This window comes from Podarcis raffonei, chromosome 13, assembly GCF_027172205.1.
Source record: "Podarcis raffonei isolate rPodRaf1 chromosome 13, rPodRaf1.pri, whole genome shotgun sequence".
Lineage (NCBI taxonomy): Eukaryota > Metazoa > Chordata > Lepidosauria > Squamata > Lacertidae > Podarcis > Podarcis raffonei.
The window spans coordinates 14,193,035-14,217,185 of NC_070614.1; the positions used below are offsets into that span (position 1 = coordinate 14,193,035).

The 24,151-nt window shown below is 46.9% G+C and overlaps 1 protein-coding gene across 1 annotated transcript in view; it reads left to right on the top strand.

Annotated features, from left to right (window-relative positions):
* The window catches only part of ITGA2B (integrin subunit alpha 2b), a 47,112-nt gene that overhangs the window by 9,209 nt on the left and 13,752 nt on the right, over nt 1–24,151 (top strand). The window contains exons 6-21 of the mRNA XM_053360488.1: nt 257–302; nt 2,141–2,266; nt 3,735–3,782; nt 5,676–5,719; nt 6,550–6,609; nt 7,116–7,168; nt 9,263–9,474; nt 10,909–11,091; nt 12,597–12,642; nt 14,673–14,771; nt 15,543–15,598; nt 16,929–17,080; nt 20,457–20,582; nt 21,791–21,858; nt 22,903–23,050; nt 23,975–24,058. Of these exons, the coding sequence (XP_053216463.1) occupies nt 257–302; nt 2,141–2,266; nt 3,735–3,782; nt 5,676–5,719; nt 6,550–6,609; nt 7,116–7,168; nt 9,263–9,474; nt 10,909–11,091; nt 12,597–12,642; nt 14,673–14,771; nt 15,543–15,598; nt 16,929–17,080; nt 20,457–20,582; nt 21,791–21,858; nt 22,903–23,050; nt 23,975–24,058 (1,551 nt within the window). The remainder of the gene's footprint in view (nt 1–256; nt 303–2,140; nt 2,267–3,734; nt 3,783–5,675; nt 5,720–6,549; nt 6,610–7,115; nt 7,169–9,262; nt 9,475–10,908; nt 11,092–12,596; nt 12,643–14,672; nt 14,772–15,542; nt 15,599–16,928; nt 17,081–20,456; nt 20,583–21,790; nt 21,859–22,902; nt 23,051–23,974; nt 24,059–24,151) is intronic.

The following is a 24,151-nucleotide window of genomic DNA, read 5'->3' on the forward strand; positions in this document are numbered from 1 at the left end:
AATCAGCTGCCAAAATGCTGGCCACAAGCTTTGGTGTCACACATAAGTCATCCTTGGGTGTGCAGAGCAAAGCAAAAACTGTTTTCTGCATGGCAGATGGAGGCAGATGTTTGCTTCTCTGGTTTTGTAGAAGTGTGTGTGGAGCTGGCATGACACCCTCTAGGTCTCGTGGGCGGTGGGCAGCTGTTCACAGGGTTTCTTCTAGTCTTGTGTGGCTGCTGTTTTGTGACTCTGACCTCCTCTCTTCTCCCCACAGTCTGGGAGACTTTTACTTGGGGCTCCTGGTGGACATTACTTTGGAGGTAAGTGCTTTCATTCCCTTCCCCGCAGCAGACAAAGGACTCTCCAGTTGTTGTTGGACTATACCTCCCATCTTCGCTGACCCTTGGCCATGTTGGCTGGAGGTTGATGGGAAGCATCTGTAGCGCCACAGGCTCCCTGCCACTGCTGTAGGCCGAGAGCTCCAGGAATATGGGGATGCCAGTTAAGGCCATCAGTAGCTACGATCCCTGATGGATATGTTCTTCCTCTTTTTATATAAAGGGATAGAAAGATTATTATCTATTATATTTTTATCAAGACGTTTAAATAAAAAGAAAGCAAAGAAAGGGGATAGAGCAATAGAGAAAGGATAAAGGGGAGAAAGAAAGAAAGAAAGAAAGAAAGAAAGAAAGAAAGAAAATACAAAACTTCCCATTCTTCATCTGTTCGCTACATATAAATGTTATTCAACTCAGTCACTCCAACATAGGTAAAGGTAAAGGGACCCCTGACCATTAGGTCCAGTTGTGGCCGACTCTGGGGTTGCAGCGCTCATCTCGCTTTATTGGCCGAGGGAGTCGGCGTACAGCTTCCGGGTCATGTGGCCAGCATGACTAAGCCGCTTCTGGCGAACCAGAGCAGCGCATGGAAACGCCGTTTACCTTCCTGCTGGAGCGGTACCTATTTATCTACTTGCACTTTGACGTGCTTTCAAACTGCTAGGTTGGCAGGAGCAGGGACCGAGCAACGGGAGCTCACCCCGTCGTGGGGATTCGAACTGCCAACCTTCTGATTGGCAAGTCCTAGGCTTGCGCCTAGCGCCACCCATTTTCTATAAACCAACATTATCTTCAATCCTCCAACCCAAATGTCATTAGTTCATTTTGTTTTTCACGCAAAGCGTCTATGAGAGGTTTCCTATCTTCAGTAAATGTTAGCAATGACTTTTCTCTGATTAAGCAGGTCGGTTTCGCCATCTCGGCTAAGTCCACTAATTTTAACAACCATTCCTCCATGGTTGGTAACGAAGAGTCCTTCCATCTTTGTGCATATAAAAGTCTCACCGCCATAATCACATATTTAACAAAGCTCCTTAGTCCTTTCCTAATTGTATGGATATGTCCTTCCTCCACTGTCAGAGGCAGCATGCTTCTGAATACCAGTTTCTGGAAACAGCAGGAGGGGAGAGTGGTGTTGCACCAGGTCCCACTTATGGGTTTCCCTTGGGGACCCCTGGCTGACCTCTGAAAACACAGGATGCCAGACTAGATGGGCCACTTGCCTGACCCAGCAGGCACTTCTTATTGGAGAGTGTGAGAAATCCATATTTAGCCTTTGCTTGCTCCTCATTCACTACTATTCAGCAGGGTGAGGCAGACCCTGTTCAGTTGACCGCTGTCCTTGTGGGAACAAATGAGGGGACGCAGGTGGCGCTGTGGGTTAAACCACAGAGCCTAGGACTTGCCGATCAGAAGGTCGGCGGTTTGAATCCCCACAATGCGGTGAGCTCCCATTGCTCGGTCCCTGCTCCTGCCAACCTAGCAGTTTGAAAGCACGTCAAAGTGCAAGTAGATAAATAGGTACCGCTCCGGCGGGAAGATAAACGGTGTTTCCGTGCGCTGCTCTGGTTCGCCAGAAGCGGCTTGGTCATGCTGGCCACATGACCCGGAAGCTGTACGCCGGCTCCCTCAGCCAATAAAGCAAGATGAGTGCTGCAACCCCAGAGTCGGCCACAACTGGACCTAATGGTAAGGGGTCCCTTTACCTTTACCCTGTGGGAACAAGAGCACAAATTGTCCGTCCTGCTGCCTCTGCTGCCTCACGTAGGTGGTCCCAGCCTTGCCGAGGGACTGATGCCTCTGCCTTGCTCCTCTTCCAGGGCTGATCTATTCATCCAATTTGTCCACGATCCTAGCAAATGCTCCTCTCAAACATACCCTTTTGTGGTCACTGAATGAGCTGCAACTCACAGATTTCACCGCCTTATACTACGATGAATATCGAGGTAAGGGGACATGCATCTTCATCTGCAAACGCTGGAGGGAGAGGCAGAGCTTATAAGAGGAGTTAAAAGGAGTTTGGGAATAGACTAAGGAAAGAATGCAAGGAAGCCTTTTACCCCCCCAAAGCCACATCCCCTTGGGGAGAAATCTTTTGTGGGCTGCACACCAAAAGTGGGTGAGACCCCGAGGGACCTCCCTCTTCCCCTGCCCCATACATCTCCTGCCCATCTCTTTCATTGGACTTTATCTCCAAGTTGACAAAGACTGTTCTAAGGCCTCAGCAAGGGGGAGAATGCCTGTACCTTCCCCCTTTTGATGCTACTGTTATTGAGGTTATGAATACTGCACATGTGGTAGCCGCTGCATGAAAAAAAATATGACTCTCATTTGAAATAAAAATTAACCAGTCCAAAAACAGGGTTCAAAAGCTATACATACAGAACTTAACTCCAAAACAAGTTGAAACAAATAAAGCTACTTCCAAGTAGATGCATAGTTTCTTATACTTGTCCTAAAGTAAGGCATAATATCTTAGATTGCATATAGCTTGCATCCTGAGCTAAAAATTAAAGCTCTGTCTCTTCCCCAAACAGCCTCCAGTGGCCCGAGGCTCTTTACTGGAGGACAGAGGTAAACACGTCCATTCTCTTCAGTAGCTTAGAACAAATTACTCGCTCTACCCAAGATGGATGCCTGCAGATTAGCATATGCTAATTAGACCTTTAATAGGATCTCTTTCATGTGACTGATCCCGGGGAGATACAGTCCCATGATAGATCCCCACTAATGAGTAACCTGTTTGGCTGTTCTTCAGCTTCAATTGAATTTTACAGTCTTGCTTCACAGTATTTAATATAGGCACATTCTATATTTATTTTGCATTTCAATGTACATTAAACAATCATACTTAACAACTGTTCCTTTTTCCAGGACTGCAGCTAATAAATGGTACCCAAGCATACTGGCTCCCAGCAGCACCCCTTCTTCCCCAGTGACTGACCCTGTTCCAAGTGGTTTGGGGGGAAGGTCATCTAGATGGGACAGAAAACACATTTTGGGAAGGGGATGGGAATATAACTCAATCAAGTTAAAAACAAAACAAAGCCTGGTGCGAAGATGCTGCACTGGTTGTGCTTCTCGTCCTCTCGTCATTGCCCTCCCCATTCTGGCTTGGCCCTTTGGTCCAGAACTAGTCCTTGTGGAAGGAATTGTCTATAGATGAGCCTCTAAGGAAGGGCTTCCAGTGTGCCCTAGAAAAGATGAACTTTCTATCCAAGGGGGGAAAGAAATCTAAACTATGTCAGTCATGCAAACTAAGCAGACTTGCATATATTAACACATACTATATTAATACATACTTTTCATACTTGGTTCTACTTCTGCTGCTCATGGGTAGGAGCACAGCGAGTCCTTCTTAGCTTTGGAGATTTTGCCAGATGACTAAATCTTCTCATCCTTCCATCCCCGCAGGGTATTCAGTGGCTTTTGGGGAGTTTAATGAGGACCCTGAGTCGCCAGGTAAGGGAATGAGTCTTTGCCAGGGGTGGTTTTTCGGGGTGGAGTAGGGTGGGGTCTGGAGCTGAGCAAAAGTCATCTCCTGAAATTCTCCATCCTTATAACGAATGGCAAAATTGGAGAGGGAAAGGAAGCCATTAAGTCAAATATTCTCAGGGGGAGTAGAAATTCTCTGATAGTTCCTCGGAGGTGGGGGATCACCATTAGCAGTGGCACGGCTACTTCCTTCCCCCCTCCTAATTCTCTCTAGCTACCCTAGCTTCTGAAAGTGGCAATTGCATGTTGGCATCCTCAACATCATGGGTCGGCAAACTTAAGGCCCGCGGGCCAGATCAGGCCCAATTGCCTTCTAAATCTGGCCCCCGGACGGTCCAGGAATCGCCAGCGTATCCGTTCTTTCCCTCTCCCTCCCTCTCCCACAGCGGCAGTGCCTCCTCCCTCCCTCCTCCTGGCTTCCCCCTGCCCTGCCTAGAGGAGGAAGGGGGCAGGGCTTTGTTAGTGCCAGCCCCTCTCTGGAGCCATTTCACGCGCCACTCATCGTACCTCCGCCACCGCCAGCCCCTGCCGCTTGCAAGACACAGGAGCCACAGTTGGCTGAGTGACCCTCTCAAGTGACTGCCATTTAAAGCAGCCTCTCTCTGGAGCCCTTTTGCATGCCGCTCATTGTCCCTCGTTCATAGTCCAGCCCCCCACAAGGTCTGAGGGGCAGTGGACCAGGCCCCTGCTGAAAAAGTTTGAGGACCCCTGCTCAACATCCTAGCATTGTTTGGGTATTGTGGGGAAAACCTGAGAGCTTCCGTTTTCATAATAGGGGAAGTAATTGGAGGACAGTCAGCAGAACTGCCCCCCTTTAACTCTTTTCAGAAATGTTGGCTCAGCTCTAGGGTCAACAGGGGTACAGTAGGTACCCCTGGCTTTGTGGCTTGGTTAAGCTTAACTTTGCTCAACATAAACGACTGGCTCTTATTGCTAGGCATTTGAATTGCCGCTGCATAGCGCAGACAACAGTATACATTTAAAACACATTTAAAGCACAGTTCCCTACCCTCCCTCCCTAAAAGAATCCTGGGAACTGTAGTTTGCTAAGGGCACTGGGAATTGTAGGTATGTGAGGGTTAAACCCAGAACTATTTGTCTGGGGGAGTGCCTTATGGGGTGTACCCAAGCCTTAGTCATGGACTGACTTTGTGACTTTAGTCCAATCAGTGTCTCCCAGCCCCAGCTTTCCCATCTGTAAAATGGGAATTATACAATTAATGTACTTTGCCAGGCTGCTGTACGGAGCAACAGAACAACATACTGCTGCTGTTCCTTGCCTACAGTGTGGGGCAGGGGCCTTTTATCTTTTATAATATAATAATAATAATAATTTATTATTTATACCCCGCCCATCTGGCTGAGTTTCCCCAGCCACTCTGGGCGGCTCCCAATCAAGTGTTAAAAACAGTACAGCGTTAAATATTAAAAACTTCCCTGAACAGGGCTGCCTTAAGATGTCTTCTGAATGTCAGGTAGTTGTTTATCTCTTTTACATCTGATGGGAGGGCGTTCCACAGGGCGGGCGCCACTACCGAGAAGGCCCTCTGCCTGGTTCCCTGTAGCCTCACTTCTCGCAATGAGGGAACCGCCAGAAGGCCCTTGGCGCTGGATCTCAGTGTCTGGGCTGAAAGATGGGGGTGGAGACGCTCCTTCAGGACCTTTTAACATTATCAGTAAGATTTTATGAGGTTGCTAGGGCCATCCCTTCTCGGCCACAGTGTTCCAAACTAAGAAAGCGCTTCCCAAGTCTCCAAGCTCAGTCTTCAGGACGTTTTAGCACAAACCTCATGTCTGGCATGTTGTGAACTTAGCCTACTGGGTGATTCACAACCTCTGAGACGGCTCTTCTCTTTGCAGAGTATGTTGTGGGCGTTCCTAACAAGAGCCTGACAAAAGGAGCGGTGAGTCCTGTGCAGGAGACCTACATTTTTTCTTCTGCGCATCTGGAAAGAAGTGCACAGGCTGTGCTGAATTCCAAACACAAGGTTCCAGGGGCGTCAGGCCTGTATGCTTGTGTTGTGCCCTCCATCTAATCCGAAACAAAAGAGCCATGCATGCTCAGAGACACCCTTGTCTTTACTGTCGTTTCAGTATACAGTGGTACCTCTGGTTGCGAACAGGATCCGTTCTGGAGGCCCGTTCGCAACCTGAAAAGAACGCAACCCGCGTCTGCATGTCTGCACACGCGTGGGCCATGATTCGCCGCTTCTGCACATGCGCGTGACGCCATTTTGCGCGTCTGCGCATGCGTGAGCGGCGAAACCCGGAAGTAACCCTTTCTGGTACTTCTGGGTCACCGCGGGATGCAACCTGAAAACGCGCAACCTGAAGCAAACCTAACATGAGGTATGACTGTATGTTCTAGGGCTGAGAGCAGTGGCACCTAGCTTCAGAGGACGGGGTGTGTGCTAATAATGTGCCAAAATAAACCCTGTGCCACTCTGCCATTATTATTTTGCATATTGCCTTGCATTGAAAGCAGGTTCTGGGGGTCTTGGGAGGAGTTATGACACAACCATGTAGGCTTTGCTTGCCACTGCCCCAATGCCACCCTGATTTGGGGCTCCATCTTTGCTATTCTTACCCTGCCCTGTGAAGCACACTGTGGTCACTCTCAGCAATGGAGGGCGGTGGTTGCTTTCTTACCTCCACCTTCTTGAGAAATATGAAGGGTGGGATTCACTAACCCTTGAAATCTCCCTGACTCTCTTATCCCTGTTCCCCATCCTAGGTGCAAATTTTCACCTTCAAGCATGCCTTCCGTCTTCTGAGGTCCCTCCCCAGTGAGCAGGTAACGAAGCCTTGAGCAACATGGTTCCCTTCCCTCCTGCCTCTTCCCTGGCATGCTTTTCTCAGCCAGACATAATGCCAAAGGGGTATTATGAAACCTGACACAGGGCCTTCTCAGTGGCTGCACCCAAACTTGGGCGCTCCCTACTGAGAGAGGCTCAGCTGGCCCTTGATGACCTTCTGCTGGCCAGCAACCCATCCTTTTTATTTATAAAGACAGTTGGCCTCTTGAGATTATTTGTTTTTCACTGTATTTAATCTGTCATTTTTAAATTGAATTGTGTGTCGAAATGGATGCCTCTTGCTTTTATTTGGTTTTTATCTGCACTTATTTGATTCTAATATGGTCTCATTTCAGTATTGCTTATTAAGATATATGGATTGGCTATTTTGTATTGTTGCCTTTACTATTACTGGCTGCCAGGATGATGATGATGATGATTTATTATTTTAGTAATATAAAAAGTGGGAGGTGCACACTGTTTTTCACCCTCTTACCTCTTGCAGGTGGCATCCTATTTTGGGCACACAGTTGCGGTTGCAGATATCAATGGCGATGGGTAAGGCCACAGGAGTTAGCATTGCAGTTGGCAGTTGGTTTGGATTTGGAACAGCTCTGGTCAAACTAAGGACCGCAACATTAGTAAAGAAAAAGCGTTTTATATGTGTTATAATACTGTGACACCAGATGGCGCTGTGCAGTCCTGTTTTTCACTAATGTGATTTCTTGCTATGAGGTTTACAACACATTTTCCTAAATCTCCTTTTTGGTGTGTCTAGATCTAGCCAGAGTTTTAATCTATCTCCCCCCTGCTATAAATATGGCTTCAGGTTGAAGGCCTCATCCCCCTGCACTCAGATCCGAACCCTAACATTAGGGCTTAAATTACAACCCAGTGCACTGGGAGGGATATTAATTATTGTTCCAGATATTAATAGTGCACAGTTTGAAGGTATTGGAATCATAAGAACAAGCTCCTTTTGGAAGAAATAATCATCCAGGCCCATAAAAATATTATTAAAACTTTTGCTTGCAGAACTCTTTAAAAACATAACATAAGCATCAAAGATACACCCCAAATACAGTGGTACCTCGGGTTACAGATGCTTCAGGTTACAGACTCCGCTAACCCAGAAATAGTACCTCAAGTTAAGAACTTTGCTTCAGGATAAGAACAGAAATTGCACGGTGGTGGCGCGGCGGCAACAGGAGGCCCCATTAGCTAAAGTGGTACCTCAGGTTAAGAACAGTTTCAGGTTAAGAACGGACCTCCAGAACGAATTAAGTTCTTAACCCGAGGTACCACTGTATCCATACGATGTCTTGTGCTCTCTGGAACAGGCTCAGCATCTTGGAAATAAAAGATATTGGCAACTCCCAAAATCAAAATGGTGTCTCTCTCCCCAATTCCAGCCTGCCTTAGCCTGCCTAAGGCTATGCAACTCTTTTTGGAGAGTCATTATCACATCCTTTTGTTCTCTGCTGTTCTGAGAAAGACTAAATAGGCAACTCCCTTAAAAACCGGAGATTTGCAACTCAACACCTTCATCACATGATCAAAGGTTCACTCTCAGCACAGAGAAACAATCAACAGGTGATCATTAACTAGTTACAGCTCAGAGTCCTTTAGAAACTTACTGTAGAAAATGTTAACCCAACGTTAGCTGTAGAATTTAGGCATTTTAAAACTTCATTAATACACATACATTTTTCATTTCCGTGCCAATTAAACCAATTTATACTTAACAGGGATGTGGATGCTTTAGAACAGACATCATCTGGCGGCTCATGGGACCAGACCTGGGCCCCTTAGAAGTACCATGTGCTAAAGCAAAGGCGAGAGTGGGGGGCTGGAGTGGCTATCCCAAACGGCCCTTCCCTCCAGTTTAAATGGTCACACAGTAAAACTGCTACTGATCACAATTTAAAAATAATTCAGAAGCATACATCCTCCCCAGTGAGCCCTCTGATTAAGAGTGCTGTTTTAATCTAGAAGCTTGCACATCCCCACACCCCCCAAAAAAGTTAATTGAAGGACAATGCTTTACCTCTGTTTCCTTTCCTTTCCCGGTGAGATCTAGGTCCCCACTTTTGGAGTCTGCTGCCATCTCTTGTCAGTTGGCTGCTCCTGCAGCCTTGGCAAAAACAAGCTTAAGTTTTACCCTGATATAAGTAAAAAAACTGATCCTTTTCTCTTATGGGGTGCCCATATAAAGTTCTTCTGCAGTTGTGATGTTCTATTATGCTATTGCTATATATAGTTTGCAAGCCGCTTTGGGATTCATTTGAATGAAAAGCGGCATAGAAATTCTATCAATTGGTTCCTACTGCCTGGGTCACTGAGCCCTGTGAGTACATTTGGGTGAACTCCAAAATCGTAGAACTGCAGACTTGCGAGGGACCCCTTGAATGTCATCTAGCCCAACCCCCTGTGATGCAGGAATCTCAACTAGTTCATCCATGGCAGATGGTCTCCAACTTCTGCTTAGAAACCTGGCAGGTCTGCAAATCTATTATGAAGCAGCCTGCCTGAGTTGGTTAAAAGAATGGATTGCATTGGATAACCCTGGACCTAGAAGCAGCAGCACCTCTCGCTGGAGTCTGACATGAGCAGAGCTCTAAGGGAACTTTTCTGTTCTCCCCCCTGAACCAGAAAAGATGACATCCTGGTGGGGGCCCCTCTCTTCATGGAGCGCCACTCCGACCGCAAACTCTATGAAGTGGGAAGAGTTTACTTATACCTGCAGCAGAAGACCCCCACAGCTTACAGCACCCCCTGGCAGAGACTGACGGGCACAGATGTCTACGGTCGCTTTGGCATGGCCATTGCTTCCCTGGGCGACATAGACCAGGATGGATGCACTGGTAAGGATGCGATGGAAGGCCACCCCCCTTTTTCTCCCTCTCTTAACCCCCAATTTCCTATTCTCCATTCCCTCACCCCACAATCAAGTGCTCAAGGTTGACCGCCAGAGCTTCACTTACAATCACAACCCGTTCCTCACCATAGCATGGGCGGAGAGTGTTTCAACCCGAGGGCCGCAGTCCTTTTCAGGGGCCACATGCCAACAGAGGACAAGGGCCAGAGGTGAAATTGAGCGGAGCAATGGATATTGATTTTGCCTTTGTATGGCAGACTTGTATTCTGTTAATGATAAGTTTGTGTTGAAGAAGTTTGCCCTCAGCAGGCCCCGGCAGTTAAGGGGGGAGATGGGAGGAGGATAGCAAAATAGGAGAGAGGGAGAGACAGAGAGAGATAATGTGAGGAATGCAAATGGATGTGATTAATAAAAAAAATCTCCTTAAGAGTCACTGAAATGTATTACTCATAGATATTACACATTTTGTGTTTTGATATTGTGATTTTATGTGGTAATTGCCGAGAGACCTGTTGGGTATAGGGTGGTGTACTAAGGGCGTAGATACAAAACCTTGTTCCTACTCATACTTACACATCCCTCTTTATCCTCCATGGAGGCAAGCAAGAAACATTTTCAGAAGCATTCTGAAAACTGGAAGAAATTTAAAGACTATTTGAATAGATAGTGTAACATTAAAAATTAGAAGTTACCTGAAAGCATCAATTAGGCCTGGATTAAATTAGGATTTAATTATTAAATGAGATTTAGAAGGTTAAGAAAAGTTAAGAAACTTGACTATAATTGGAATATTGTTTTTGAATAATGATATTGGAAAACTGCTACCTTTAGTTACAAGGAAATTCAGATGGGAGCGACTAGAGGAAGTCAAGTAATATGTTTATAAGGTTGGAAGTTTAATTAATTATTAATTTGTACTGTATTTGTGTCTTTGTTGTTTTATCTTTTGTTGTTATTTGTTTTATTTCTCTTTCTATTTTTTCTTTTTCCTTTATTGGTTTTTTTTAGTTTGTGTTATATTTGTAAGAAGCTTAATAAACATTTTTTGGGGGGGAAATAACGTTTTCAGAAGCATTCTAGCCAAGCAAAAATGCCCAAGGATGGTTAGACAAAGAGACCCAGAGAGCCGTGTTAGAATTCACAGCCTTCCCAGAGCCAAATGTGGGAGTACCCAGAAAACCCTCAATTTAAGCCTCAGGTCCTCCTTCTGGTATTTGAATCCTGCCTTTTCTGGGAGTGGGGGAGACCTTTGCCTTCCCCACCACACAGACGCCTTTTCTGCCTGACCTGTTTCTGCGTCATGGGCTTTTCCTCTGCCTCTCTCTGTTTCCCCGCCATCTTTTCTGACCAAATGGGTGACTTCACCTTATCGATTTGGTTCCGTCGCGTTTACATCCCCATCCTTTCTTTCCTTCCACAGACATAGCCATCGGAGCCCCCTTCGCCGGCCAAGATGGAGGTGGCCGTGTTTACATCTACCGAGGGCACCGTGAGGGCTTGAGTTCATCGCCATCCCAGATCCTTGAGAGTCCCTTCTCTGGGCCGGCTGGGTTTGGCTTCGCCATACGCGGGGCTGTGGACATTGATGCAAATGGCTACCCTGGTAACGTACAACGGGAGTAGGCAGCCACTGGGTTTTAGCACTGCCTGCGCAGGCAATTGCCATTTTAGGCATGTCCAACAGATGCACGATCGCTGTCACACAGATCCTTTCAGTCCCAGAAGCAGGAGGAATGAAGGTGGGGCACAGCAGAGTGCAGCACACTTATGTTTGTGGGGGCTGGGAATGAGACCCCTATGCAAATAGGTTGCCGCCTGTATGGGTTTATCCATACTTAAACTTTGCCCCGCTCTTTCCCCTCTCTTTAGTATTTGTTGTTGTTGTTTAGTCGTTTAGTCGTGTCTGATTCTTCGTGACTCCATGGACCAGGGCACGCCAGGCACTCCTGTCTTCCACTGCCTCCCACAGTTTGGTCAAACTCATGCTGGTAGCTTCGAGAACACTGCCCAACCATCTCGTCCTCTGTCATCCCCTTCTCCTTGTGCCCTCCATCTTTCCCAACTTCAGGGTCTTTTCCAGGGAGTCTTCTCATCTCGTGAGGTGGCCAAAGTATTGGAGCCTCAGCTTCAGGATCTGTCCTTCCAGTGAGCATTCAGGGCTGATTTCCTTATGAATGGAGAGGTTTGATCTTCTTGCAGTGCATGGGACTCTCAAGAGTCTCCTCCAGCACCATAATTCAAAAGCATCAATTCTTCGGCGATCAGCCTTCTTATAGTCCAGCTCTCACTTCCATACATCACTACTGGGAAAACCATAGCTTTAACTATACAGACCTTTGTTGGCATTTAGATCGGAGCAAACATCAATTTGGGTTTCCCGTAGATTTCCATTTGCTCCAATTGAGCTTCAAAGAGCAGGTTTTCACAAGAAAAGGTTTGTAGCAAGGAAAGGGGGGGGGGCTTGGACACTAAGCTTTAAAAGCAAGGACCGTAACTGGAAACAAGTAAGGGCTTATCCACACTTTCCTCCACACTTTCCAGGTACGGAAAGAATTTTGACTCTTTCAAAAGGCTATGCTAGATGTCCTGTACCTAGAAGAAAAGAATGAGACATATAATTATTTACGTTTATTAATTGCCTTGGCGTTCATGGAATCCACTGTCATGACACAAAGCTTCTCTTTTATATTTGCTTCTTTCTTTGGGTGATCCTATCTGGATAGCATAACATATATTAGCTGAAAATCATTTTATTTTTTAAATAAAAAAAGTCTAGATTTTGCAAGGGTTGGTTTAATTATTAGCTGGTTTCAAAATTTGCTTGGGTTTTGTAGAACTTAATTCCTAAATGCATCAGTGGAGTGAGCAGAACTGGGAACCCGAGGCTGCTTGGGGAGATGCTACAACACTGAATATAGTAGAATAATGGAAGTGTAGAGTTGATAGGGACCCTGAGGATCATCTAGTCCAACCCCTGCAATGCTGGAATATTCATCTGTCCCTTAGAAGGATCAAACCTGCAGCCTTGACATTATCAGCACCGTGCTCTAACCAACTGAGCTATTGGTAGACTGCTAACTTTCTTTGCTTGTCTTGTTCCCTTCACAGATGTGCTGGTTGGAGCTTTCAGAGCCAGCAAAGTGACTGTGTACAGGTAGGTCAAAGGAGCCCCAGACCAGAGGAACGAGATTTCCCTGGAGACCTTGTTGTCTATAAATGCTCCCCCACACCTCCCAGTTTAGGCCCCTGCTTTTTGGAGCAACACCCCTGTGCTTCCATTCCAGGCTCTTCAGCCAACCAGCACTGAAAGGGTTAGGAGGGAACCACGATCGTTCCCCTAGTTTGGTAGAGGTGGGGGAAGATGGTTGTAAGAAGAAAGATCTTTATGCCTGCGTCACCGTGAGGATTCACTCGATGCCCTCCTTCGCGTGCCTCCTCCTTGAGAGGTTCATAGGGTGGCAACTCAAGAACGGGGCCTTCTCTGCAGTGGCTCCCCGTCTGTGGAATGCTCTCCCCAGGGAAGTTCGCCTGGCGCCTTCATTATACAGCCGTACCTTGGATCTTAAACGCCTTGGCTCCCAAGCAAATCAGCTCCTGAACAATTGAAACCCAGAAGTGAGTGTTCCCGTTTTCAATTTTCTGAAGCTGAACATCCGGCGCAGCTTCTGTGACTTCTGATTGGCTGCAGGATGCTCCTGCAGCCAATCGGAAGCCACGCCTTGGTTTCCGGGAGTCGAAGACCAAGCTAAAACTGTACACCTTTAGGCACCAGGCAAAAAAGTTCCTTGTTAACCAGGTCTTTGGTTAATCCGATTTACATCCTATGCCCTTTTAAAATGTGTTTTTTGTGTGGGTATTGGGTTGCTGTTTTTATTTTTATTAGGTATTTTGTGCTTTTATATCTTGATTTTATTCCGTGAACAGCCCTGAGACCCCCAGATATAGGGCAGTATATAAATTCAATTAATAATAATAATAATAATAATAATAATTAATAATAATGCCTTGACATCTGCAGAAGTGACCATATTTTATCTACCATGTGGACAGAAAGAAGGGGAGTTGGTGACAGTCACTAGCTCATTTTCAGTTGCATATATCAGATGCTGTTGAACTGCAACTCTAATGCTGACAGAGGGTGATGGGAAATGGGGCCCAACATCTGGAGAGCTAGAGCAGTGACATTTCTCGTAGAGGAACATTTAGGGCCAGAGGCACCAGCAATTGGGGGGCGTGTGTGAGCATCACGCCTCCCTTCCTAAGTCGGGCGGAAGCTTTCCAGGCTTTGGGAAGGAGGGGACTAGCCTAGTCTCCCTAGTCTAATAATAATAATAATAATAATAATAATAATAATAATAATAATAATAATGTATTTATACATCGCCCATCTGGCTGGGTTTCCCCAGCCACTCTGGGCAGCTCCCAACAGAATATTATTATTAATAATAATAAAGCGATAAAATATCAAACATTAAAAACTTCCCTAAACAGGGCTGCCTTCAGATGTCTACTAAAAGTCAGATAGTTGTTTATTTCCTTGACATCTGATAGGAGGGCGTTCCACAAGGCAGGCGCCACCACTGAGAAGGCCCTCTGCCTGGTTCCCTGTAGCTTCACTTCTCACAGTGAGGGAACCGCCAGAAGGCCCTCAGAGCTGGACCTCAGTGTCCGGGCTGAATGATTGAGGTGGAGATGCTCCTTCAGGTCTAATGGGCCAAGGCCTTTAAAGGTCAGCACCAACACTAACTGCGCACCACAGAGCTACAGGTTCCTCAGCCCTGTTGTTGCGTACTGAATCCACCTCCTCAGCCGACCAAAGGTTTCCTTCTCCCTGAAATGAGCCACCTCATTCTCGCTTGCTGCCCTATATACATGGCACCATCTCTCAGGACACCTGTTTGACCAAGCTGGGCATCTAGCAGGCCGCAAGGTGACCGACCCTTATGTACAAGGATGCATTTCAAGTTAGGGTAATTGCTTTAAAGGCAGGATGAGCTTTGACGTGATAAGGTGTTCTAAGCCCCTCGGAAGCTGTAGATTTTGCCGCACGGAGGTCTCGTGCATTCGTCACCAACACTTTGCCAGTGCTGTTTGACTAAGGAATCAGCAAATGTTGCTGTCACTCTTGGAACTTACTGCCTGCTTACCCTTGTTCACTATGTTTTTGTTTTTGGTCCTTCTCAGAGCTCAACCGGTCATGTTTCTCAAAGCCCAGATGGTCCTGCCGGGTGCGCTGAACCCAGAGGAGAAATCATGTACGGTAGCAGGAGTACAAGTCAACTGGTGAGCCGGGTGGGAAGGGCATTGAATCCAGATCCTTTTGTAGCCTAGGAGATTCAGGTTCTGTGCTCAAAATCAATGAGACATGTCAAAAACAATCAAGGTATGCCATTGGTTTTCCTGTTTGCAGGATTTAGTTTGTTTTTGGAAATTGGTTTTGGGGATCTTCTTGGAACCTTAATAAAATGATAATTGAAATTACCCCTAATTTAAAAATCTTCTTCTTTGACGATCACTCGTGGCCGAGTAAGACTGTCTTCCTTAACACAGTTTTAACAGTGAGTCCGTAAGTGACTGTGGAGGCCAATTCTGGATCCACACGTCCTTCCACAGTGGGGACATTGGTTTCCGGGAGGGAGTTGATCATGGTGTGGATTTGCCAAGCGTGCCTTCCTCTTAACACGTTTCTCCCTTGCGTCCTGAGTTCGAGTGTCTTCAAAGCCCATGACACCTTTGGTAAAGGCTGTTCTCCAACTGGGTAACTAGTAATAACCATCTTCTCTAGAAAGAAAAAGTTCAGAACACAACTGGGCATGGGTGGGGAGAGGACATATAGCATAAGAGGAACCTGTTTAAACCAGCAGAGGGGGAAATCACAAATTACTTGTTTCTGGGTCCATCGAAAAAAGTGTAAAGTGTGGCCAGCACATGTTTGCAAACAAACAAGGATCATTCAGGGAGGCAGAGTTGGTTGCCGGCTCCCAGTCGATTGTACACTCAGCAGCCACATCATGTGTGAAACAGTCCTCATTAACTTCCTTCTCTTCAATGCAGCTTCACAATCCAGATATGTGCCGAAGTGTCAGCAAAGAGGATTCCTCAGAAAGTCGGTGAGTGTTGCATTGACTGTGGGAAGAGGTGGAGGTCTTGTAGTCAAGCTGCCGCAGTACTGGGGAAAATGAGATTGGCAGAATGGACTAAACTTATAGATAATAGCCATCTTTCTGTCGGAGGCTGGCTTGCCTCTGTTTATGAATGATAGGTTTTACAGAGGTGGAGGCAGTGGTCAGGCATCACATGACGGTGTATGTTTTGACTCCACAGAGTGGGAAGTGACGGAGACAGGATGTTTGTGTTACTGTGTTCCGTGAAGTGGGGCTATTGTCCTTTGTTCTTTTTCTCTTTGCTGTCTGATGCTAGAGAAAGAGGGAGCCATGTTGCAGAGCTCCGTGTGTGTTTATATGTAAATAAAGTAGATTAGCCAAAATGCTGAGTTGCTGAGGTCTGTTACGCAACTACGCAAACTCTGCAGATCCCTAAGTGTGCTGGTGTCTGTTGGCATCGGTCGCTGTGATGTTCGGGCTGAAGAAAGCTTATGAAGCTCCCGAACGATCGACCAGGAGGGAGGGAACATGTCAGTCGGGCATGTGTCTCTGCCAGGGTCCTACTCGAGTGTAGGCTGAACTCCTGACATTGATATCCAGCTAGTAGGAAAGGTGTTATTTTGCTATCCCAGCTAAGGGTGCAAAATTAGCACGGGTTGTGTTTGTTTATTTTATTTTCCATTTTTTAATTTATAAACTGCTTAATTTTTTTTTAAAAAGTATCTGAAAGGTGTACACGAGACAGTAAGAAATTATCAACAATACACAGACGAGATCAGCAAAAATGTAACAGCAAATGCTAAATTAGATAGGATGGTTTAAATATAAAAACTGCATTTAGCAGACCCCTAAAACAATATAAATATAAAACAAAAGGGACCCAGCTGGCGCTGTGGGTAAAACCACAGAGCCTAGGGCTTGCCCATCAGAAGGTCGGCGGTTTGAAACCCTGCGACGGGGTGAGCTCCCGTTGTTCGGCCCCTGCTCCTGCCAACCTAGCAGTTCGAAAGCACATCAAAGTGCAAGTAGATAAATAGGTACCGCTCTGGCGGGAAGGTAAACAGCGTTTCCGTGCGCTGCTCTGGTTTCCCAGAAGCGGCTTAGTCATGCTGGCCACATGACCTGGAAGCTGTACGCCAGCTCCCTCGGCCAATAAAGCAAGATGAGCGCCGCAACCCCAGAGTCGTCCGCGACTGGACCTAAGGTCAGGGGTCCCTTTACCTTTACCTAAAACAATATAACAAGCGTGTCTGCCTAATGTTACCATTTCTCGCTCTCGATCACCCCCCACTGTGTTTGCTTTCTGCTAATTCCCTCCCCACCACCATTCTGCTAGACCTGAATGCCGAACTGCAGCTGGACCGCATGAAGCAGAAATACGGGCGGCGGGTTTTGCTGCAGCAGACCAGCCAATCGAGCCAAACGTTCCTGCTGAAACTGTCAAGAGCGAAACCCAAAACCTGCCAGGATGTCGATGCCTACCTGCGGGTATGAGACATGGGCAAAGCATGGCACTTCATATATTTTTGGAGGTGTGCAGGGGGAAGCCTTAGGAGTAGTAGATTTATACTGGACGGTTCTCACCTCGTTCTGCTTTGTTCTGAGAGCCAGTGTGGTATAGTGGTTAAGAGCGGTGGACTCGTAATCTGGTGAACCGGGTTCGCGTCTCTGCTCCTCCACATGCAGCTGCTGGGTGACCTTGGGCTAGTCACACTTCTTGGAAGTCTCTCAGCCCCACTCACCTCACAGAGTGTTTGTTGTGGGGGAGGAAGGGAAAGGAGAATGTTAGCCGCTTTGAGACTCCTTAGGGTAGTGATAAAGCAGGATATCAAATCCAAACTCCTCCTCTTCTTGTTCGTTGTTCTGTGACACTTCCCCCATGTTACTGCCTTATTGCCATCTGGAGGGGCGCTCTTTGCCCTATAGCGCAACAAAGCAGGACAAAAGACGAACTGGAACATTTGCGGTATAAAAAGTGACCGGTTTTCAGCAGGAAGTTGTGGGACGTGTGTTAATTGGAAGGGAAGCATGCACTGATTGGGAACTTTGGCAGGCACAAACAGTATGGAAAGGGAGGTCATGTATAAACGCCCCAATGCCGCCATGAGTGCAATTCACCATGAATGAAGAACAGGTCCCCCATAAATGCAGAGGAAGCATAATGAAAGATGCTTCTGAGTACATACAGAGTGCATTGCTCCCCCTCCTCTGTATTGCGAGATCAGCCACAACCTATACTGGGACCTGCTGGCAAGGTGATCTCAAACCTACCACTTTTTGCAAATCTGGCTTGTGAAACTAAATGGGAACACTCATTGGCTTTTCCTGTTTAGGGAAGCTTTTAATGTTTGATGTATTACAGTATTTTAATATTTTTTTGGAAGCCGCCCAGAGTGGCTGGGGAAGCCCAGCCAGATGGGAGGGGTATAAATAATAAATTATTATTATTATTATTATTATTTCCTTGTTTTGGGGGCAAGAGATCCTTCCTGAGCATTCCTGCCACCTTTGCTTCTGGCAAGGCTCCTCTAAGACACCCCAAAATCTCTCCCCATCTTTGGAGCTCCATGCTTGCTCTTGTTACAGTGATGCCACGGGGAAAGGGAAGGAACTTGGGAGATGGAATGTGTGTGAGTGAGGTCATTGTTCCTGGTGCTGGTGCTGGATGAGCATCACTTGTCAAACTGGCAGCTTTCTAATAGGCTGTTCACCAATAGGATGCATTAGTGAAGATAATAATAATAATAATAATAATAATAATAATATTTATGCCCCACCCATCTGGCTGAGTTTCCCCAGCCACTCTGGGCGGCTCCCAATCGAGTGTTAAAAACAATATAGCATTAAATATTAAAAACTTCCCTAAACAGGGCTGCCTTCAGATGGGCAATTCACCTGCATGGCGTCGTGTAAGAATATGACGTAGTTCTGCAGTTTGAAATTGAGACAGCCAGTCAGAGGGTAGAGAGCAGTGGCTTCAGCTGGGCTGGCAGCCGTCTGGGTGAGTTGCTGGGGTCCAAGCAATTGCTTTCCCGGGATTTGACGTAGGGTAAGTGGCTGCGATACCTATTGAAGGAGGCTGCACACTATACATTCAAAGCACATCCACCCTACCTCAAAGAATTCTGGGAACTGTGGTTTGTCAAGGGTTGCTGAGATTGTAACTCCCTGAGAGGCAAACTACGGTGCCCAGAATTCTTTGCGGTGGGAAATAAGTTTCAAAGACTGCTTTAAAGGTATAATGTGAATGTATTTGCCTCCGTGGGGTAAATAAATATTGCAAAGGCCAGGGCCAGCTCAGGGTGCTTTGCTGCAAATGCGCGCTTCCCTGCTGAAGTCAAAGCAAACTCACAGATTACAGCCAAACTCTGGAAATCTTGATTTTCTGGGTAAGCATGAAAGGGCATTAAGGCTGCCCAAGTAATTTTTGCTGCAAATTGCAGAAGTGCCTCTTCCTGGCAGGAAAAATGCAACCCTAAGAAATCAAACAACTAGCCATTTGCTGCCCTTTCAAAACAGCCGAGACCAGCTGCCTTGAGTCAGTTGTCTCTTATTTAAAGGTAGACTTCACGGTGTGTCCTCAGCTAAAATGAAACCAGACCCTTGTGAAACTGCCGTTCGAAAGACATATTGGCACCACACACACAAAGCGTGAGAGAGATGGCTGTTTTATGTTAGTTTTTTGTTACTTCAGATGTTGCTGGAACCAGCCCCGCAACTTCTAGGTGAGCGTTGGAGAGATATTTTTAAAACATCCAAATTTTAAAATAAAAATTCCCTAGTGTGTTTTCTTCCAACACACCCACGAAGGAGGGCATCATGCATGCTATCGTCGAGTGTATGCCTGCATATTCAAACCATTTCACAGACCCCAGGTAGGGATGACATTCCAGGTCATAGCTGTCAACTTACAGATTTGAAAATAAGGGACCAGCAGCCTCGAAAATAAGGGATCAGCAGCCAAAATAAGGGATTTTGCTTATCTTATACATAAATCCGGCACTGATGGAGCCATGCTGCTCTTGCATTTATGAAAGAGTTATGAAAGGGATGTAGAGGGGGACATCACTACATTAAGATGCTGCACTGGTTGGAGGGTATGCTAAGCAGCACGTCGGGGCTGCCGTCGTCCTGGCGCGAGGAGTTCCATCGGCCCTTCCCCGCCTGAGAGAGGGGGAGGGAGAGAGACTCTCGCCCATGCCGCCTGCGAGCCCGGCATGAGGTGATTGTGGCGCTGCCGCGGCCGCTGAAGCGCCGCCCTTCTGCGTCCCTCCCCATCTCCTCCTCTTCCTCCTCCCTCAGGCTGCCTCCTCAGCCGCCACTGCTGCTGCCGCCTCAGGCTTCCCCTGGCAGGGCGGCGGAAGTCTCGCAAGAGAGGGGCTGCCTGCCCGTCCTCTGCCACCCGTCTCCTCACGACGTGCTCCTGAGGGGGGAAAAGGAGAGACGGAGACGCGGCAGCTCGTGTGCACGCTCTCTCTCGCGGCGGAGGACCCTGAGCCACTGCTTCCCTCTTGAGCTGGGGGAGCATGAAACCCAGGAAATTTAAGGGACATCATCAATAAGGGACAGCAGCGGGACATGGCGCTGGGATAAGGGATTTTCCTGCCAAATAAGGGACGGTTGACAGCTATGTTCCAGGTGTGGCCACTGGCGTTTCCACCTTTTAATTCTGGCAGGTGCCTTGCCATTTCTATAATCGTGCGGCATGACACGCAGTAGTTCCAGCGAGCTCCGTTTCTGCATCTGGGCAAACTGCGGAGATTTTATCCCTGTTAATGCCAAGCTGTTGTGCTTTGAACAATTGAAGTGAAAAGATGAGCTAGCCTTAGGGGGAATCTCTGAGCCACTTCTCTGCCTCCCACAGGATGAGGCCGATTTCAAGGACAAACTGAGTCCCATTGTCGTGAGTTTCAACTTCAGTTTGGCATCCGCATCTGCAGACGGGGAGATGCAGCCTGTGCTGTCTGGCCAAACAATGGTCCAGGATCAGGTGAGATACCTCAGCAGCCTCAAAGCTTTGGCATTGTATGACTTTGATTCCACTGTTTCAAAGCGGCTGACTGCTTCTGTATTTCTTTTGTGTTCTGCTATTTTGATTTTCTTCCTTTGCTTTTTTGGGGGGTAATTTTAAGCCACCTTGGGAGCCTATTGAAGCTGAAATAAGCTAGCAAACAGAATCATAGAATTGCAGAGATGGAAGGGACCCTGAGATCATCTAGTCCAACCCCCTGCAATTCGCAGCTGCCCCAAATACATAAACAAAATGGTCACTTAGTCAAGTGCTAAAATGCTTAAATTTGAATCGCATCCTCTGAGCCAGAAACCAAGCTTCCTGATTCCAGGAATATGAGCCTGGTTGTGTGTATGAAATTGTAAGGAATTGCCCTTTGCACATGCTCAGGGAGCCCTCTCCCTCACAATGCTGAAGACTGAATCTGAGCTTTGAAAGCATGATAGCCAGAACCAGGAGGGGTGGGTGTGGGGGGTGGATATAAGCACTGACATTTAGATTTTCTGGATTCTATCCCCGCTAAGCACTCTCAACGGTTAATGCTGTTAGACAATTATAGAGAGATCGAATTGTTTACAGTGGTACCTCAGGTTAAGTACTTAATTCATTCTGAAGGTCCGTACTTAACCTGAAACTGTTCTTAACCTGAAGCACCACTTTAGCTAATGGGGCCTCCTGCTGCCGCTGCGCCACCGCTGCACAATTTCTGTTCTCATCCTGAAGCAAGGTTCTTAACCTGAAGCACCATTTCTGGGTTAGCGGAGTCTGTAACCTGAAGTGTATGCAACCTGAAGCGTATGTAACCTGAAGTGTATGTAACCTGAGGTACCAATGTATCTGAATGACAGATAACCACGTTGATTTCCAATCTGCGCTGGAGGGCCATGGGATCCTTCTGCAATCTTTCATGTTGAGCTTGAACACATCACTCCCAACCCACATCAGGGCTCTTCCACACTTCCTTCCTGCCCCATGTTTTCTAGGCGCTTTAAGGCTCTGTATCTGAGCCCCGTTTTCCCCAGTAAAACCCACTCTTTAATGCTGAATTGGAACAAACCACGTTTCAGATTTTCCGTGGACTGCTGTTTGTTCCAATTCTGTGGTAAAGAGCAGGGAAAGCGGTGAGGCTCCAGACTGGGATTGCTCATTACTCAGTCAAAGCTCTGCCTGTTTGTTGCATTCCACAGACCCGTATCATTGTGGATTGTGGAGAAGACAACATCTGCATCCCAGACCTCCGACTCTCCGCTCACACGTAAGGACCTGCTCCTTGCAGCACCAACAGCTGTCTCTTCTTGAGTCTCAAGAGTGCTAGTCCTGGTGATCTAACCTAGGACTGTCATCCAAAACGAGAAAGTTCAGGGTTCAGATCTCCCTTGAATCTGGAATCCCAGTCCTTTTAATTATAGAAGTGTGGTATGTGAGAGGCTGTGGTGGCCCAGGGCAGTGGGAGGGCAAAATGCTCTGGACATTATTTTATTTATTTTATTTATACTACCTTTATCTTCCAAGGATCTCAAGATGGTGCACATGGTTTTACTTTAAAGGCCCATTTAAAAGACAGAACTGACGGGACCAAATGTATGTCCCTTGGAAGAGAGATCTACAGTTATGGGGCCACCACTGAGAAGGCCCTGTCTCTTGTGCCCACCACTCTAGCTGACCTTAATGGGAAACAGAAGAATAGGAGTTGATACTGATCTGAAGGGCTGGGCAAATTTATATGGTGTGATACAAACTACAGCTACATTCACCGTGTTTCATTTTGGGCTCCTTCAAACCACCTGCTTATTTAGCAGTCATCACACTCCTCTTACACAAAGCATATGCAATGGTTAGACTGTGTCCAGTGAGCAGTCGCTTTCGTTTGTCTGCAGGACAGTTATATGAAAATGATTTGCTTCACCCTGATTTGCTTGCGGGGCGGTTTGCACATCTTCCTACTCATCGTTCGCTCATCATCCCACACTTCTCAGACAATTTCCCCATTACTTTCCTAACTGCAGAAAGCCTCTCTCTGTGTCTGTTTCTTGTGGATTTGCTGCACCAGGCCAAGAGAGCGTTTAATCTGCTTTAACTTTGCAAACCTAAAGATCCCTCCTGCAAGATGGTGACAGCCTGGAGGCACACGGGGTGAGCTGTCACAATTGCTCAGCTGAAACAATAAAATATAACCTGAATCTTGCAGCTCCCTCTTTTTCATACAGTGATTTCCTAATGCACAGCAAAAGGCATTTCTTATAACTTTAGCTCTGTCTCTCTCCCCACATCCCATCCCTGCTATGCGGTTGTGTCTCAGGAATGAAGGCTCCCTGCTAATTGGGGCAGAGAATGTGCTTCTCCTCCAGACCACGGCGATGAATTCTGGTGAAGGAGCCTATGAGGCAGAGCTGGTGGTGGAGCTGCCACACGGAACTTACTTCCAGACAGCTAACAGCGACGGGCAGGTAAGACCTTTCACTCGTAGCTGGTCCACACTGCTGAGTTATAGTTGTTGGGAAACTGTGTACGTGCAGCTACTCACACAGAGTCAGTTAAGGTTTGGCAGACAGCCAGAAGGCAATCTGAAGGAGTAAGTCTGCCTGGTGATAACAGAGACACGGAGACAACTCCCTGATTGGTCAGTGTTCAGTATTCAGAGGTTCAGAGTTCTGTGTGTCAGTGTAGGAGTTGTGAGTCGTGTCAGAGAGAGCTAGCTAAAGATCTGTGTTCTGTTCCTGTAAATAGTCCACTGTATATAATAAACACCTAACTACAAGTTCCTGGTTCCTGCTTCGTCTATCCTGCCTGCAGCCAAGTCGCCAATTGCTTCCGTGGATTCTGTGTGTACTCTGCTAGGTCTTGCTAAAGTCCTGCAACTAGTCGGAAAGTTGCGAAACACCAATAGGTTTTGCCAGTAGTCCTTTTATTGAGCCAAGCCACAAAATACAGCGTACATATTTTCATCTTCTCAGTCACCCCCTTCACAGAAGCGTCCTTAAGATATTATTAAGGTACTTCATATTTCCTCTATTCCTGCAAATTCTGGGGAGGAGTCTAGGCTGCCTGGCAGCTTCCTGCTTGCCAAACTTATCTCTTTTAACTTCCAAAGAAGGAGGAAAGAGGTCCGAAAGGACAAAGTGGTCCTCTGCAGAATGGTACAGCCCTTTCAGAACTCAAAATTCTGACTGAGCGGGTTAGAAAAAGCTCCAATACCCTTGTTTTGTAGCTTGGCTGTGGTCATGAATATACCGATTGGTGGCCCAGGTGTAATTCTTCTATTTGCAACAATAGGAACGCTCTCCAGGTCATTGCCAGCCTTTCATATTGCTCATTCACCTGGCTGACAGTGAAGTCACCTGTGCTCTCTCTCCCTCTCTCTGTCTCTGCAGAAGTTGATTTGCAACACCCGTAAGGAGAACGAGACCCGCTTGGTGGCCTGTGAAATTGGCAACCCCATGAAATCCAACACCATGGTATGTGGCTGATTTCTTAACCAGGGCAGTGCCATACTCAGGCTTACAGTTTTCTTGGAAGCAACAAGTATCCAACCTCTCCCCCTGTCTGTC